Source organism: Diceros bicornis, chromosome 38, assembly GCF_020826845.1.
Source record: "Diceros bicornis minor isolate mBicDic1 chromosome 38, mDicBic1.mat.cur, whole genome shotgun sequence".
NCBI lineage: Eukaryota > Metazoa > Chordata > Mammalia > Perissodactyla > Rhinocerotidae > Diceros > Diceros bicornis.
The window spans coordinates 8,724,622-8,738,402 of record NC_080777.1 but is presented as its reverse complement, the minus strand read 5'-3'; the positions used below and the strand labels follow the sequence as shown (position 1 = coordinate 8,738,402).

General features: G+C 36.2%; 1 protein-coding gene across 1 annotated transcript in view; it reads left to right on the top strand.

The window, feature by feature from the left end:
- DNAH14 (dynein axonemal heavy chain 14) overlaps nt 1–13,781 on the top strand; it is a 344,464-nt gene that overhangs the window by 189,352 nt on the left and 141,331 nt on the right. Inside the window, exons 44-51 of the mRNA XM_058533894.1 lie at nt 674–832; nt 2,190–2,325; nt 4,046–4,107; nt 5,109–5,293; nt 6,849–6,977; nt 8,458–8,595; nt 9,590–9,757; nt 10,728–10,898. Of these exons, the coding sequence (XP_058389877.1) occupies nt 674–832; nt 2,190–2,325; nt 4,046–4,107; nt 5,109–5,293; nt 6,849–6,977; nt 8,458–8,595; nt 9,590–9,757; nt 10,728–10,898 (1,148 nt within the window). The remainder of the gene's footprint in view (nt 1–673; nt 833–2,189; nt 2,326–4,045; nt 4,108–5,108; nt 5,294–6,848; nt 6,978–8,457; nt 8,596–9,589; nt 9,758–10,727; nt 10,899–13,781) is intronic.

Genomic DNA, 13,781 nt, shown 5'->3' with positions numbered 1-13,781 from the left:
ACGTGAGACTATGTTGTATTTAACCCTTTTGAGAGTTTGGCTGTGTAATGGGGGAAAGAATTGGGATAATATTTATAGGAAACTGTGGTATCAAGGGAGATTGTTTTAGTTTGGGGAGTGTTGTGTGTGTGTTTTATTTCATGTAAAATTGCCTGTGTTCAACTGGTTTTTACTAACAAAAATGTCAGTTTCACATGGTTCAACCAATAAAAAGATTAGAGATACTAGCACATGTGTGTTTGTAGAATGGAAAATTCCAATAGAAAGGAAGAGATAGAAAATGGTGGGGGAGAAGAATTACCAAAGAAGTGAAGTTCTTGAAAGATGAGTGCAGGAGGCTTTGGCAGAGAGCTCCTTTCTTCATTTTTACTGGAGGGAAGTTGGAGGAGACACTTGCATTGCATACGAGGGCAGATTAGTAGGTTTGGTGGTAGGAAAGTCAGAGTGTTTGCCTGTAGTGGACTTAGGAATGTGTGTGGTGAGTTCACAAGCTGTGAGTATGAAAGAGACAATTTCCAAGATCAAGCAGAGACCCCCAGGCACTTGCAAAAATTTGGCTTATCTATATATGTTTGAATTGCTTTATAATGTACAGACAGTATTTACTACCTAAAAGATTAGGTTAACATTTATTTATAGGTCATTTGAAACCTTTCTTTAAATTTCAACTTAGGAACTTCAATACTAGCCGATCCTCAAGGATCAGATGAAAACCTCTTGAAGATACCAGAATATGGAGAGAACATTAATCATACTGCTACCAGAGACACAACGTGCCTTTCTTTTCTCATGAGCCTCCTTTTAAAGAATTCCTGCCCTGTACTTCTCACAGGTATTAAAAATATTTAGAGAAGGAGAATTGCAGAATTAGGAAGAGGCTTAGTAATTATTTAATCTAACTATTTTATTTTATAAGTGGGACAAAATAGGCCCCAAAAAGCGTTAGTGACTACGTCAGTATGTATTCTTACCAACAGTATATGAATGCCCATTTCCCCACGTTTACCAATATAGGACATTATAAATCTTTTTCATCTTAATGTCATTACCTTCAAGACAAATTCCAGGAGTAGAACTATTAGATTAATGTATGTATGGCCTCCATAGCCTGTGGGCTGAAGTCCTTGGAGGGCCACTGATGGTAGTAACATTGATTGGTTTAATTACATTTACTCGCATAACTGCATGCAAGGAAAAAATAAAAAGATATTGCCTGATTAAAAAAATTTGACACAGGGCCGGCCTGGTGGTGTAGCGGTTAAGTGCACGCACTCTGCCTTGGCAGCCCAGGGTTCGCAGGTTTGGATCCTGGCCGCACACCAACGCACCGCTTGTCAAGCCATGCTATGATGGTGTCCCATATAAAGTAGAGGAAGATGGGCACGGATGTTAGCCCAGGGCCAATCTTCCTCAGCAAAAACAATAAAAAAAATAAAAGGAGGATTGGCAACGGATGTTAGCTCAGGGCTGACCTTCCTAACCAAAAAAAAAAAAAAAAAATTAACACATAATTCCTCAGCCCAATATTTAAATTTTTCAGTCTCTTCTCATTATCAAAGGACTAATTGGATACATCTCCTTAACATTTATTTGAACCCATTCACTTGCCTTTTCTCGCCCTCTAAGTTGTGTTGCCTTTCACTGGAGGCAATAGTGTCTCTTTCTGAGTTCCATACTCAAAGTATGCAGGCAAAATGAAGTCAGAACTCTCAGATAACCCACACCTTGCCTCCAATTTGGTCTAAGAAAATTCTTATTTTTACTTAATATTTGGGGAATTATAAATTCATGATTTCCTGTTCTGCTGCAGTAGGGAGTTAATCATCAAATTTCTCCCCCAGATTGTAATGGCAAAAATTTTTAGGGAAATTAATTTCATATAGTAGTTCTGCTGTGCTATAAGCAAAAATATTTATAATAGGCTTAAATGAACATCAGATAAAAGTAATGATTAATTCCTAATCTATCCTTTTGTACGAGATGTAAATCATTCAAATAATTTGAGAGGTTTTCATATTACCTCCCTGGTTTACCCACTGTTAACCGCATTTGTGAAAAAGAAAAGAGCAAAAACATACTTTTAATGAAATTTTCAAGTGAAAGAAAATGTTATTGGTTCATTTTAATATGTTTGCATCTATTCACTTTCTTGCATATAAATCTAATCTAAAGTATTTTTTTTCCCTTAGGAGACTCTGGTGTTGGGAAAACCACTGCCATTAATCAAATGCTTGAAAAGTTGGAGGGCTCAGGAGCATTCGATGTGAAATACGGGTCAATTTTAGGAGAAATTCTATTATACAATGAAATTAAAAAATCAAGGTTGTATATATTAAACTCTAAATTTGATTTGTCTGATAAAAGAAATGTTTGCTTTAAAATATAAATGTGCCTTGTTTTAAAAAGAAAACTTATGTAAAACTGAGAATTTTTCAAAGAGAAGTTCCAAAATATTTGCAACTAGCTTAATTCCCTTAAATGAGAAATTCTTACACTTATTTTAAATATAACTAAATTTAAAATCTCAAGTTTTTTTTAACATAACAAAGTGCAGCTATACACTCTTTTCCTTCCTGGAAAAATGCACCTAAAACATATAAAGTGTTGCATATAATTGGTTTTCTTGCACTAGAAATATATTTTCTTCTTATCAAATATAAAAATATTCTTTACAAAGAACTTTGTCTCTGTCATTCTGTCCTTTCCTGAAGAAAAAAAAAAGAATGAAAAAGAAATCTAAATTGTGCAAATAAAAAGTGCAAATTTTTAAGGTTAATTCTAATTCTAATTAAAAGATTAGAGAAGCCTGCTGTTGTTTGAATTGAATAAGAAGATGGAATTGTGGAGAGGCCCACATCAGGCCCTTTCCTCTAATCATTAGACTCATATCCAACTGCCTATGTCACGTATATTCTTGGATATCTCATGAACATCCCAACATTAACATAGCTAAAACATAACCCTTGATTACTCTTCCAAACCTATTCTTCCTCCAGTGTTTCTCATTACAATAAATGAGACCCAGTTATTCAAGCCTGAAATCTAGGAATCATCCTTGAATTCCTTTCTTTGCTCTCACCAGCCCATCTCCAATAGTCCATCTGACGCATCCCAATCCCTGTGCCCTCATTTTCCCCTGCCCCACAAGCAATCTTCTACTACTCAAGTCTGTTCTATCTTCACAATACATCTTGAATTCCTCAACTTTTCTCTTTTCAATGCCACTTTTTATTTTTGCTTGAGGAAGATTACCTCTGAGCTAACACTCGTGCCAATCTTCCTCCATTTTTTGTATGTGGGTTGCCACCACAGCATGGATGACGAGTGGTCAGGTCCACACCAGGGATCCAAACCCGAAAACCCTGGGCCACCAAAGCAGAGTGCGCCAAACTCAACCACTACGCCACGGGGCCAGCCCCTCAATGCCACTTTTAGTCCAAGCCACCATCATTCACATCTTATACTAATGATTTTGGAATAGAATCCTACTACACTTAAATAAGGCCTTAAGAATTAAAGAAATAATTTTTGAAATATTTAATACAATTGAATTGTTTCTTATCTAAATTATTATAATAATAAATAATGGAGTCTGAAAAAAATAAATTTTACTGTATGTTCAATATTTAAACTGATTTTAACAATAAAGAAAGATAATGTAAGAGAAAGAAACACCTGCAGACGAGACCAAAATAAAGGTGAATAGGGCTTTTGTTGAGTGATCCATAAGGCAAAAGGCATTTTATAAAGGAACAAGTGAGTTAATGGCTTACTATCCATAGAAGATACCCAATAGACTGAGATCCTAAGAATTTGCCCAGTTTGTTTTTTAGAGTAAGCCCATATTTTGTTAAATTTGGGTATCAGGTCTAATGGTGACACTAGTTTTATCTGTAAAAGTGTGAACAGGAAAAAAAATATTTGTCTCCTTGTAGGAGATAGAAGTAAAATCAACCACACACTGATACTTTCATTATATTTTGTTCATACGGCTACTATGGTAAATAAGCTAATTTTGAATCCTTGAAACATTTTATTCCAACAGACTGAAACAGAATATCAGCATCTTGTTTTCTGAAAATCAAAAGACAGCAACCACAAGTCTAGGTAGGTATTACAGTAGTTTCAAAAGCTTCCTATCTCTACCAAATGCAAGTCGTTTCATACTGTCGGAAATCTCAGAATGAAAATTTCAATTGGTAGTTTGAAAAAAAAAGTCCTGGAAAATATTCTCTACCCTCTCAGACTGTTCTGCTCTGCTCAAAACCTGGAATGGTTATGGTAGAGGAGTATCACATCTGCTTACAGAAAGTGGATACTCTGGCTTATCAGTGGAAACTTAGACTAAGTCTAGAAGTAACTAAAGGCAATATCTGTCTACACTCTTCTTTAACGCTTTCAGAAATAATGCAATAGACGAGTTATGATTCTGTAGGAGTTCTCGAATCAGGCTTACAGTAGAAACACGTGGAGCTCCAGGAGCCTCATCCTTGAAAATTCTGACTTAGTAGTTTGGGAAGCAGTAACTCCACTTCTGAAGAGGAAAAGATGGGGTGGCCCAGAGACAGCTGTAGAATAGGAGAGGGAGCCTGGCCGCAAGATTCCTCCAGAAGAGTTTTTCTTGTTGTTTTTACTTTTGCATTTGCTACAGTACCATCCCAAATAACGCTTCTGGATGATCTTTGCCCAGGGAATGTGTCCTAATTCCAATGCCTTTGGTGGACACGCCTACATGCTGATTTTAGCTCTTTCATGGGTAATTTCATTGTAAATGTAGCATATTGCAAATCTAAATATTTTTAAAGCATAAAAAGTTATACGTGTCTATTGCGCATAAACGAACAGAGGGTTCTTTGAGCTTTCATACTGTTGCATTTGGCTATGGTGGCAAAGAGACACTGTTTACCATGTAAAAGTAAGGAAATACTTGGAAACATTTCAAAGTTGGTATTCCTTCTGTCATTGAATTGTCCTCAGAGTAATTTCTTGAAAATGACAACGATATGGTAAAATAATGTAATTTTCATATTTCTTAACACCTTAAAGTAAAGCAAAAATATTCTTAAAGTGTTCTAAATTTGTTTTTCTGTCCGTACTTGGCATCATAGATAAGACTACTAAAAAGCCAGAAGTTAGAACTGATGAAAGTTCATTTAAAAATAATAGTAAAGGAATTACAATCTCTACAATAAATTTTAGCATCAGTATGACAGCTGCCAAAGCCAAGGAGCTGATCCTTAAAAAGTTAGTAAGAAGAACTAAAGACACTCTTGGAGCACCAAAAAACAACAAGGTAAAACACCTCCAGTACCTGTTGACTAATCTGCTTATACTACCCAAGTGATAAAGTGATTTCTTTTAATTAATACGAGTAAACAAAAAAAGATAGGTGTAACATACACTCCTGAGCATTACTAGAAAATGTACTTTATGATGGCAACTTTGGTCTTCAAATCAATATACTTCAGTTTCCAACATGATGAATTGTACTGATTCAGAATTACTAAAGCCAAAAGAATCTACTGGAATCTGAATTAAACATGAGCAGATTAGAAGACTGGAAAATGAGTTAGATGCCAATTGTTTTGTTACTGAATATTTTACCACATTTTCTTCCTGAGACCATGGCTTGGAACTCTAAGAGGAAGAGAAACTTGTGGTGTCCACAGCCTCAGGGAAATGTATCAAGAGAACAGCCTTGTTATCACTCGGACAACTCCTACTTTCTTGAACTGGTGTTGGGTGTTCCTGCTTCTTACGCTCTCTCTGCCTGGGACATTAACTGTCCATTTGTTGGACTAAACTCTGTGTCACAATTAAAATTTACAATCAGTGATTGCAGTTCAGTGCCATAAAATAAGCTCAGCGTCCAGAGAGTTGCAGGATTCATTGATAAGAAAGTGACATGGGTTCCTTAGCAGTCTCTGGGTTTAACCCCTGCAGCTGTCAATTTCAAGAGCTTTTAATGGTTTGCTTCAGATTTCCTTGATTTTAACTGAAGATTTGGATAAAGTTGGTGGGCCTTTGCCTAATTGGGTGCATTTTTGGGATTGTGAAAAGGATGATAATTGGTCAATCTAATCACACAGGTGAAAAATGCCAGCAAGAGAAATTTCAGTCAAACCAGTTTGTCTGTAATCATCCAGTTTGTGATACAAAAGCGGGGCAGTTGAGTGTCTTACTAAAAAAATGATGTTGACAGTTACAAATTAGGTAATTCAAAATAAATGACTATTTGTGTTTTTTAAATTTTTACTTGTCTTACAAAAATAAATACAATCTAAAGGGGCTAATGCACACAGAGATTACAATCAGTGCACTTCAGAGCATAATGTTTTCCAAAGTGGAAAGTAACACAAGTTTAAAAATTGGAAATGTGTCTGAATTCTCTGCTCGTTGTTCATGACAACAGCATTTGCAGCAGAATTTTAAAAGTCTAGTTCCAGTTGACAGTCTTATTCCTAAACCAGGGTACATATGAAATAAATACCTAAAACAGTGCCTTACCAATGGTAGGCACTCAATAAGTAAATTTTGAATGAACACAAACCATATTCCTTTGTAATAGCCACAATTAGATTACTTTATCCAGCATCAAATACATTTCTATTATTAGACATAGTTATTGTAGGTTTATAGTGAGTAGAGTTTCTGCTATTTTGAAAACATTGTTTTGCAAAATAATATCTTCAAAATAGAATTTGGTCTGCTACCTTTTAATAAAAAAACAGACATGTCATTACATATAATTTAGTTCTTATGCCATAGCATAATTAATATTCTTAATTTATAATTTAAAGAAAGGCAGTACTAATTAATACATTTTAAAACCTTTTGTCTTCCTTGAGATTGTAATATTTATTGATGATCTGAATATCCCAGAATCAGATATGTATGGAGCACAGCCACCCCTGGAATTAATCAGACAATTATTCGATTTGGGAGGAGTTTATGATACTAAAAAAATTGCATGGAAGGTACAGTATATACTAAGATTTTGTTCACATTAAATATTGTTACTTAATGATAAATTAAGATTTAAACAATGTTGAGTGAATTAAGTGAGAAATTTATAAAGTCTAGTCAGACGGACACGTAGAGCAAAGTTGAGACCCTAATTTAACCATGCCAATTACATCTTTGCCATTTAGCACAGGTCCTTGGGTTCATCGAAATTCTACTTTTGGTAGGATTAAATCTTAGTAAAAATTGCAAGTATGTCTTATAGGTTTAGTTTCTGAGTCAAATAATGCTCACTACTGTTAAGTGCATCAATAGTTAATCACATTTTTCAATGCATGAACAGTTACTGCATATGAGAAAAGCTAATGAAATGTGGCCTAACAAATACATCTTTAATGTCTATGTAAGACTACTCTGCATCTTTATTTTCAAGAACATAAATCAAGGATTTTCAGAAGTATTGCAAAGTCAAAAAAATTCCCAGGGCGACATTTCTGTGCAATTATTTTGTTCAATTACATTGGACCAAATCAGAATGGCTTCATTTTTAAAAAAAATAAATGCTCTTTTCTCCTTATTTGATTTCTTCTCTGGAAATCACAAGCCCAGTATTTCAGAACTGACTTTATTTTCTGGGCCTTGGTTCCTCAACTGTAAAATGTGGTGGTTGCATTACAGTTTCATGTCTCAGACAAACTTGGGCCCAGGATCCTGGATAACACAGCACAGTGGCTGATGAGTGGTGTCAGCTCAGTCACCAGTCAGACTGTCTGAACCAACCATCAACCCAAGGCAGAGAGAAGAATCTGGATGCAGCCCATCCAGGGAGAACCCAGTAGACTAGGAAAAAAGAGAAAGCAAGAGATGAGTCTAGAATGCACGACGTGGTGAAGTTCCTTGAACTGTCAAGAAAATAGTGAGGCAGGCCTTTTATGGGATTTCTGTGGCCTTGGACATGGGCATATGCAGGAACAAAGCTGTTAAAAGCAGCCCAATTGTGAGTAGACTAGACTATCGTATGATTCCACCCACCTCTACAGTGCTGTGATGTTGTTAATATCTCAATATGTCAATGGCTATTAACATGTAAACAGTCAAGCATCTTCTCACTCCAAGCCAATTCTGGCTGTCTGGAGACACATTCACCAGGCTTTTTCTCCTCATTTCTCACTTATCACCAGAGTCCACTTTGCTAGCCCCAATAACATATTGCTTATTTTCCAGTGATTGCTTTTTTAAAAACAGGCTATTTCCTGATGACATTTAGAAAGTCTCCCAGAAGTAACATGTCTTGAAATTTCATTTTAGGATGGGTTACTTCTAAGAAGATAGATTTCTGTTACCCTCATAATTTTTGTTTTGCAGTAAATAATCATCTTAATCTTTTTGACTAAACATTTTAAAATCTTTTGTCCATTTGAGGCTGGGAAATGGGTATATATTTCACTTTCTACAGATATATTTAGTTACTCCTCCTTTTTACTCTTCCCACAGAATATTCAAGATTTCTCTCTAGTTGCAGCTTGTGTTCCTCCAGTTGGGAGGAGAAATATTAGCCCACGTCTCCTCAAACATTTTTCCATTCTCGTCTTGCCTCACCCTCCACAAAGTGCCTTACATACTATTTTCCAGGTAATGCATCTAGTTCATTTTCTACTGAAAAAAACTTTTAATTCCATAGTATAAGAGGAAAGGTAAGAAGTTAAAACCACTAATATTGAAGAAAAATTCTCTTAAGAGGGTGGATTTTATCTCCTCCTATAATTTCTGGCCTATTGTTATATCTTGTCTCTAAATATAAAAAATATAATTTAGTGTACACAGGAAACATATGTGGGGCATGTTTAATGCATGTTTAAAATGTAGATCCCAAGACTTTATTCTCAGAGATGCTAATCCAATATATCTGGGATGGAGCCCAGGAATCTGCATTATTAACAAGCACACTGGATTTTTGCTAGTGTTAATTTGTTCTTTTCATTTCCTTACAGAATGAAAAATAATGAGAGAAAAAGTTCTGAAGTATCTTGTTAGAAAAATGGCTCAACTTGAAATCTAGTTTGAGTAGGAAAATCTTATAGACGATTACTAAATTCTTCAAAACTAATCACATGTTTTTCTTCTTTATAACATAAAATTTAAAGATTAATTTCTAAAATCCATTTTTCAAAAAGCACTTGGTAATTCTGCAGGTGATCAATAATCCACACCTCAAAGAAAACCTGATGTAGAAGAATATATATACATATACCAATCCAAACTGAGCTGATGGTTCTATCACTTTATATTTCTTCTGGTAACATCTACTGGGGAGTGAGGAGATGGAGGAATTCTCAGCACACCTGGTATACACACAGGTGGGGCATAAATTGTCCCCAGAGAACATGTAACACATACCTCTCGATCATTCACCAAACTAGGACCAATTGGAATTTTCCCCAGTTTGCAACACCCAGAGTGTCTTTACTAGCCTGCCATCTGTCTAAAATGGATTCTAATTACTAACATTTTAAATGAAATTAATCCTCCATTATAGCACACACATCTCCTTTTTAGTAGAGATTAGCTAGAAATAATCTGTGCTTAAAATTTTTGGCAAACTAAATTATAAAATTTCTTTTTAAAGGCTCATTTGGGAATGTATTTCTCCGTTAATAACTTCACATCCGATGTTCAGAAAAGTAGAGATCAAATAACATCTTGTTCTCTAGCTGTATACTATCAAGTACGTGAGAGTATGTTACCAACTCCAACGAAATGTCACTACATGTTTAATCTTCGAGATATGTTTAAGGTTTGTTTTACAATTCATTCTCTAGCTTGATTTTAAAATTTAAGTTGAGGAAATGTAATTTTACTGAATTGACTCCCTCTTTCTCTCTCTCTGTCTCTTTTCATTTACCTACTCATTGATACTATCAACATTAAATTGTTAAAAGAGGAAAAAAATTGATTAGTTTCGCTATTTATTAACAGCTTATCCCATGAGCCAGTTAAAAAGAATTGTTAATATAATTCCATGCAGAGAATTCAATGATGAAACCACTAAGACTGTTAGAATATTGGCTAAGATCCTCAGCAGGGAAAGAAGTGACAAGGTTTTAACATAGACTTTGGTTTTGCTTTATTCCTGTGATTTTATTGCAGCTCTCATAAAATGAAAGCATGTATGCATTTCATAAACATGCTTGAATTTTCACAAGTCACAACAAGTCTTGCTTTTTACACCAAAGAATGTTGCCAACAGGGCTGATTTAGTTACAGCCTTGGTCAAATAATTTTCAGAATTAAAATGCTAAAAAAAAACAATTTTTGAATTCGATCTTTCTCTCCTTGCCATGGAACTTTAGCCCAAAATATCACATACAATGTTCGAAATGGGTTATAAGTTTTTTTAATCCAAAGTAAGAAGCTTAGAACATATCAGCATTACGAAGCAGCTCTGTATCACCAACAACCCCCAGCCTCCACATCAGCACCATAGTCAAGACTCATGGCTTCCCATCCTAGCAAGAGCTTCACTAGATGTGGCTGAGGAGTCCTTAAACCCTCTTCCTCTAGGGGTGATGTTATGCCAGTTTTCCCTGACTTATTTGCCCATCTCATGAAAAATCCAGATTATCACTTGTACAAATTGACAATCCTTACCTTGGATAATTGCTTCTATTTTTATGGAAACATAAACCTGCAAAAATTGAGCCTTTACTTCCCATACTACCCTGCTAATGTTAAAAAAAAAAATGTTATTTTTAAATCCCTGATAGCTTCTCCTAGGATTGCTGCAAGCTGACAAGGCTGTTATTAACTCCAAAGAGATGGCTGCTCTGTACTTTGTTCATGAAGCCACCCGAGTGTTTCATGATCGCTTAATTGAACGTACTGAAAAAGGGCTTTTCTATCAGTTTCTTTCAAAGGAAATTGAGAATTATTTTCAGGTAAATTTATATTTTAAAAATTATTTTAAATGGCGTCTTGGGCAAAATTATTGTTTTATAAGTCCTCAGACATTTCTATAATATTAGTGAGAGAAAGTTTATTAACAATTCCATTTTTCATTTGAAAATGTCTGAATAAGTGTGGATTTGATATGATGGAAATGATAAGATCTTGATGCCTTTGTTCATGCATTTGGCCTCATAGGAGCCTCAAAACTGCTCATTTTTCTCCAAGACTAGCAGCGCTGTACGCTCTCTTGGTACCTCAACAAGACCCTTCATCCCTCTCTAGTCTGCAGAGGAGGAAGAAATATTCCTCTACCCTTCTGGGTTCTTCTGGCTGGTCTAAGAATTAAATTGACATGAGACAGAATTACAGGAGAAAATCAAACAAGTTTAATAACATATACACATGGGAGAAACCAGGGAAACTGAGTAACTCACCAAAGAGGCTGAAGCCACCACCTTAAATACCATCTTCAGCTAAAGACAAAGGAGGATGTTGGGGGCAGTGGTTTGGGACTTCAAAGGGGAGGAAGGCAATTCACATGGAGATGGAAAAGCAAATGTCTGGTAAACAAATATTTGCCATGCCTTGCACAGACAAGGAGACTTGGAGAGGACTTGGATCAAATGGGCCTTACTAGGCTCCTCCCTGTCTACCACACCTAGTTCATATGATACTATAGTCATCTATGGTGAGAGCTCCTTCCTGGAACAGGCCTTCTATCTTAAATTCTTTTAGGCAGGTAGTGGGGAGGTCAAACTTTCTTCCTGAGTCTTTTGTTCTTAAAAATAATCAAGCCAAAGAGATAAATTTGGGGTAGCAAATTCTGCTCCCCTACAAGCCCTTTGAGGTTTAGTTTCCCTGGTGCGTCTTTAGTCCAGGTCACAAAGGAAAGCGCGTCAGTAAACTGATTCACACTAAAAGGGTTGTGACTATATGGAGCAGTAAGCTCCACTCCACTATGATACATCTTTGCTAACTCCTCTCAAGAGAACTAAGGAAGTCCTTTGGAATTCCTTTCCAAACGTGACTCCTCTTTGCTCTCCTCTCTTCTTTGGTGGTGCCACTTTCTCTCACCCTATTCATAGCAGTCCAGGAAATAAAATAAATTCAAAGGTACAACTATATTTACAACAGTAGAAGAGAATTTTGGAATACAAAGTTTATCCATAGAGATACACACATGCATATAAACTCAGAATACAACATATATACATATATGTAAGTCTATGTCTGTATATACATATATATGTATGTATTTGTGTATGTATACATATATATTTTTTAGATAAGTCACAAATTCAGACAGCTTTTAACATTTTTTCTAGACACTCCCATCGTTACTTTCTTTTAATCCAAGTTTTCTGCTCTTCAGCTCAGGCTCTCCTTGATATAATTATTTATGTTTATCCACATCACTTCTGCCCTCCAATTTTTTTTTTTTTTTTGACATTTGATAAAATAATCTTTCCATTAAGCGCCCAGGGACAATTCTTTTTCCATCTCCACATCCACCACCACTTCCACTCACTTGTCTAACATCTCTCAGGGTCTATGTGCAGCTCTTCTTCCTTTCCCTCCTTGGGGCTACTCTTCAGTGATGCTCCAGACTCATCTTGTCTCTAGTTCCTTTCACTCAGACACTAGAATCTCTACCCTACTCTTCTATAGTTCTCGCTATTCTTCCCTAACAGCCTGAGAAGCAGTTGATTATAGAGGTTACAATCACAGGCTCTGCCCAAGTTCAAAGCCCAGCCCCTCCATTTATGAGCTGTGGGACCTTGGGCAAGTGTCTGTGTCTCAGTTTCCTCATCTCTAAAGAAAGGGTAGTAATTGTACCTACCTCACAGGACTGTGGTCAGAATTAATGGCACTAATTTGTGTAAAGTGTTTAGAGTAGTTTCTGACACATAGTAAGTGCTCAATAAATGAAAGCTATCATAAAATTGAAAAGAACTAGACCTTATATCTACATTTCAAATACAGAAGTGGTTTGGCAGAAAGAGCCTGAAATCTAGAGTAGACCTTGGTTTGACTTCTAACTCTGTTTCTTGGTACTCTGAGTACTTTGTACTCAACTTGCAAAACCATTCCCAGTCTTTGTCCACTGCACTCTCTGCCACCCAGATGCCCTGCCCTGGTGTTCCCTACCTCAGTGACTGGCATTACATCCAAGCCTCCATCCATGCCAGAAATCTGAGCATCTCACCCCCATATTCTAGAAAGAATGCAGCATGGTCTCTATTGTCTCTGCCTTTACTCTATGGGTCCCTTCCTCTGGCTCAATCTTGGCCATCCTTCAAGATTCAGCTCATGCTTCCTCTCTCTTGGCCTTTTCTGGTCAACACCACACCCTTTCCAGGTTAACTGTCCCTTCTTTGTATTCTCTTAGGACTAGGGCTTTTCCTATCGTGGAATTATAATGTAATTGCCTATCTCTCTCTCTCTAACCTGTGAGTTCCACGAAAACAGTCATTTTTTTAATCCCTACCTAAATCTCCAGAATTTAGCATCCACCCTTACTCCCAATTAGTGCTTGATCAATTTATCTGAGATGAATGAATGAATAAAGAAATGAATGAAGGAATGCAGAGACTTTGCTAAAATAACTATCTAAAGAGAGCTTATTCCTTTCCCAGGAGAAGTTCCTAAACTCCCTCCTTATAAATGCCAACTGCAAGTCAGTTTTAAGACTTTGCTAGATGAAGAAATAGATGTAGAGACGTAGAAAATAAGCAAGCAAATGCTTACGGAGACAGGTCTTGCTCTAGCAGGAGTCAGCCCTGTGGACAACAAAAACAGCTACAATACCCCAAATTAAAGTAAAGACATATTAACCAAGCCTTCCTTAAGAACATAAGGATGTAAATTACTCC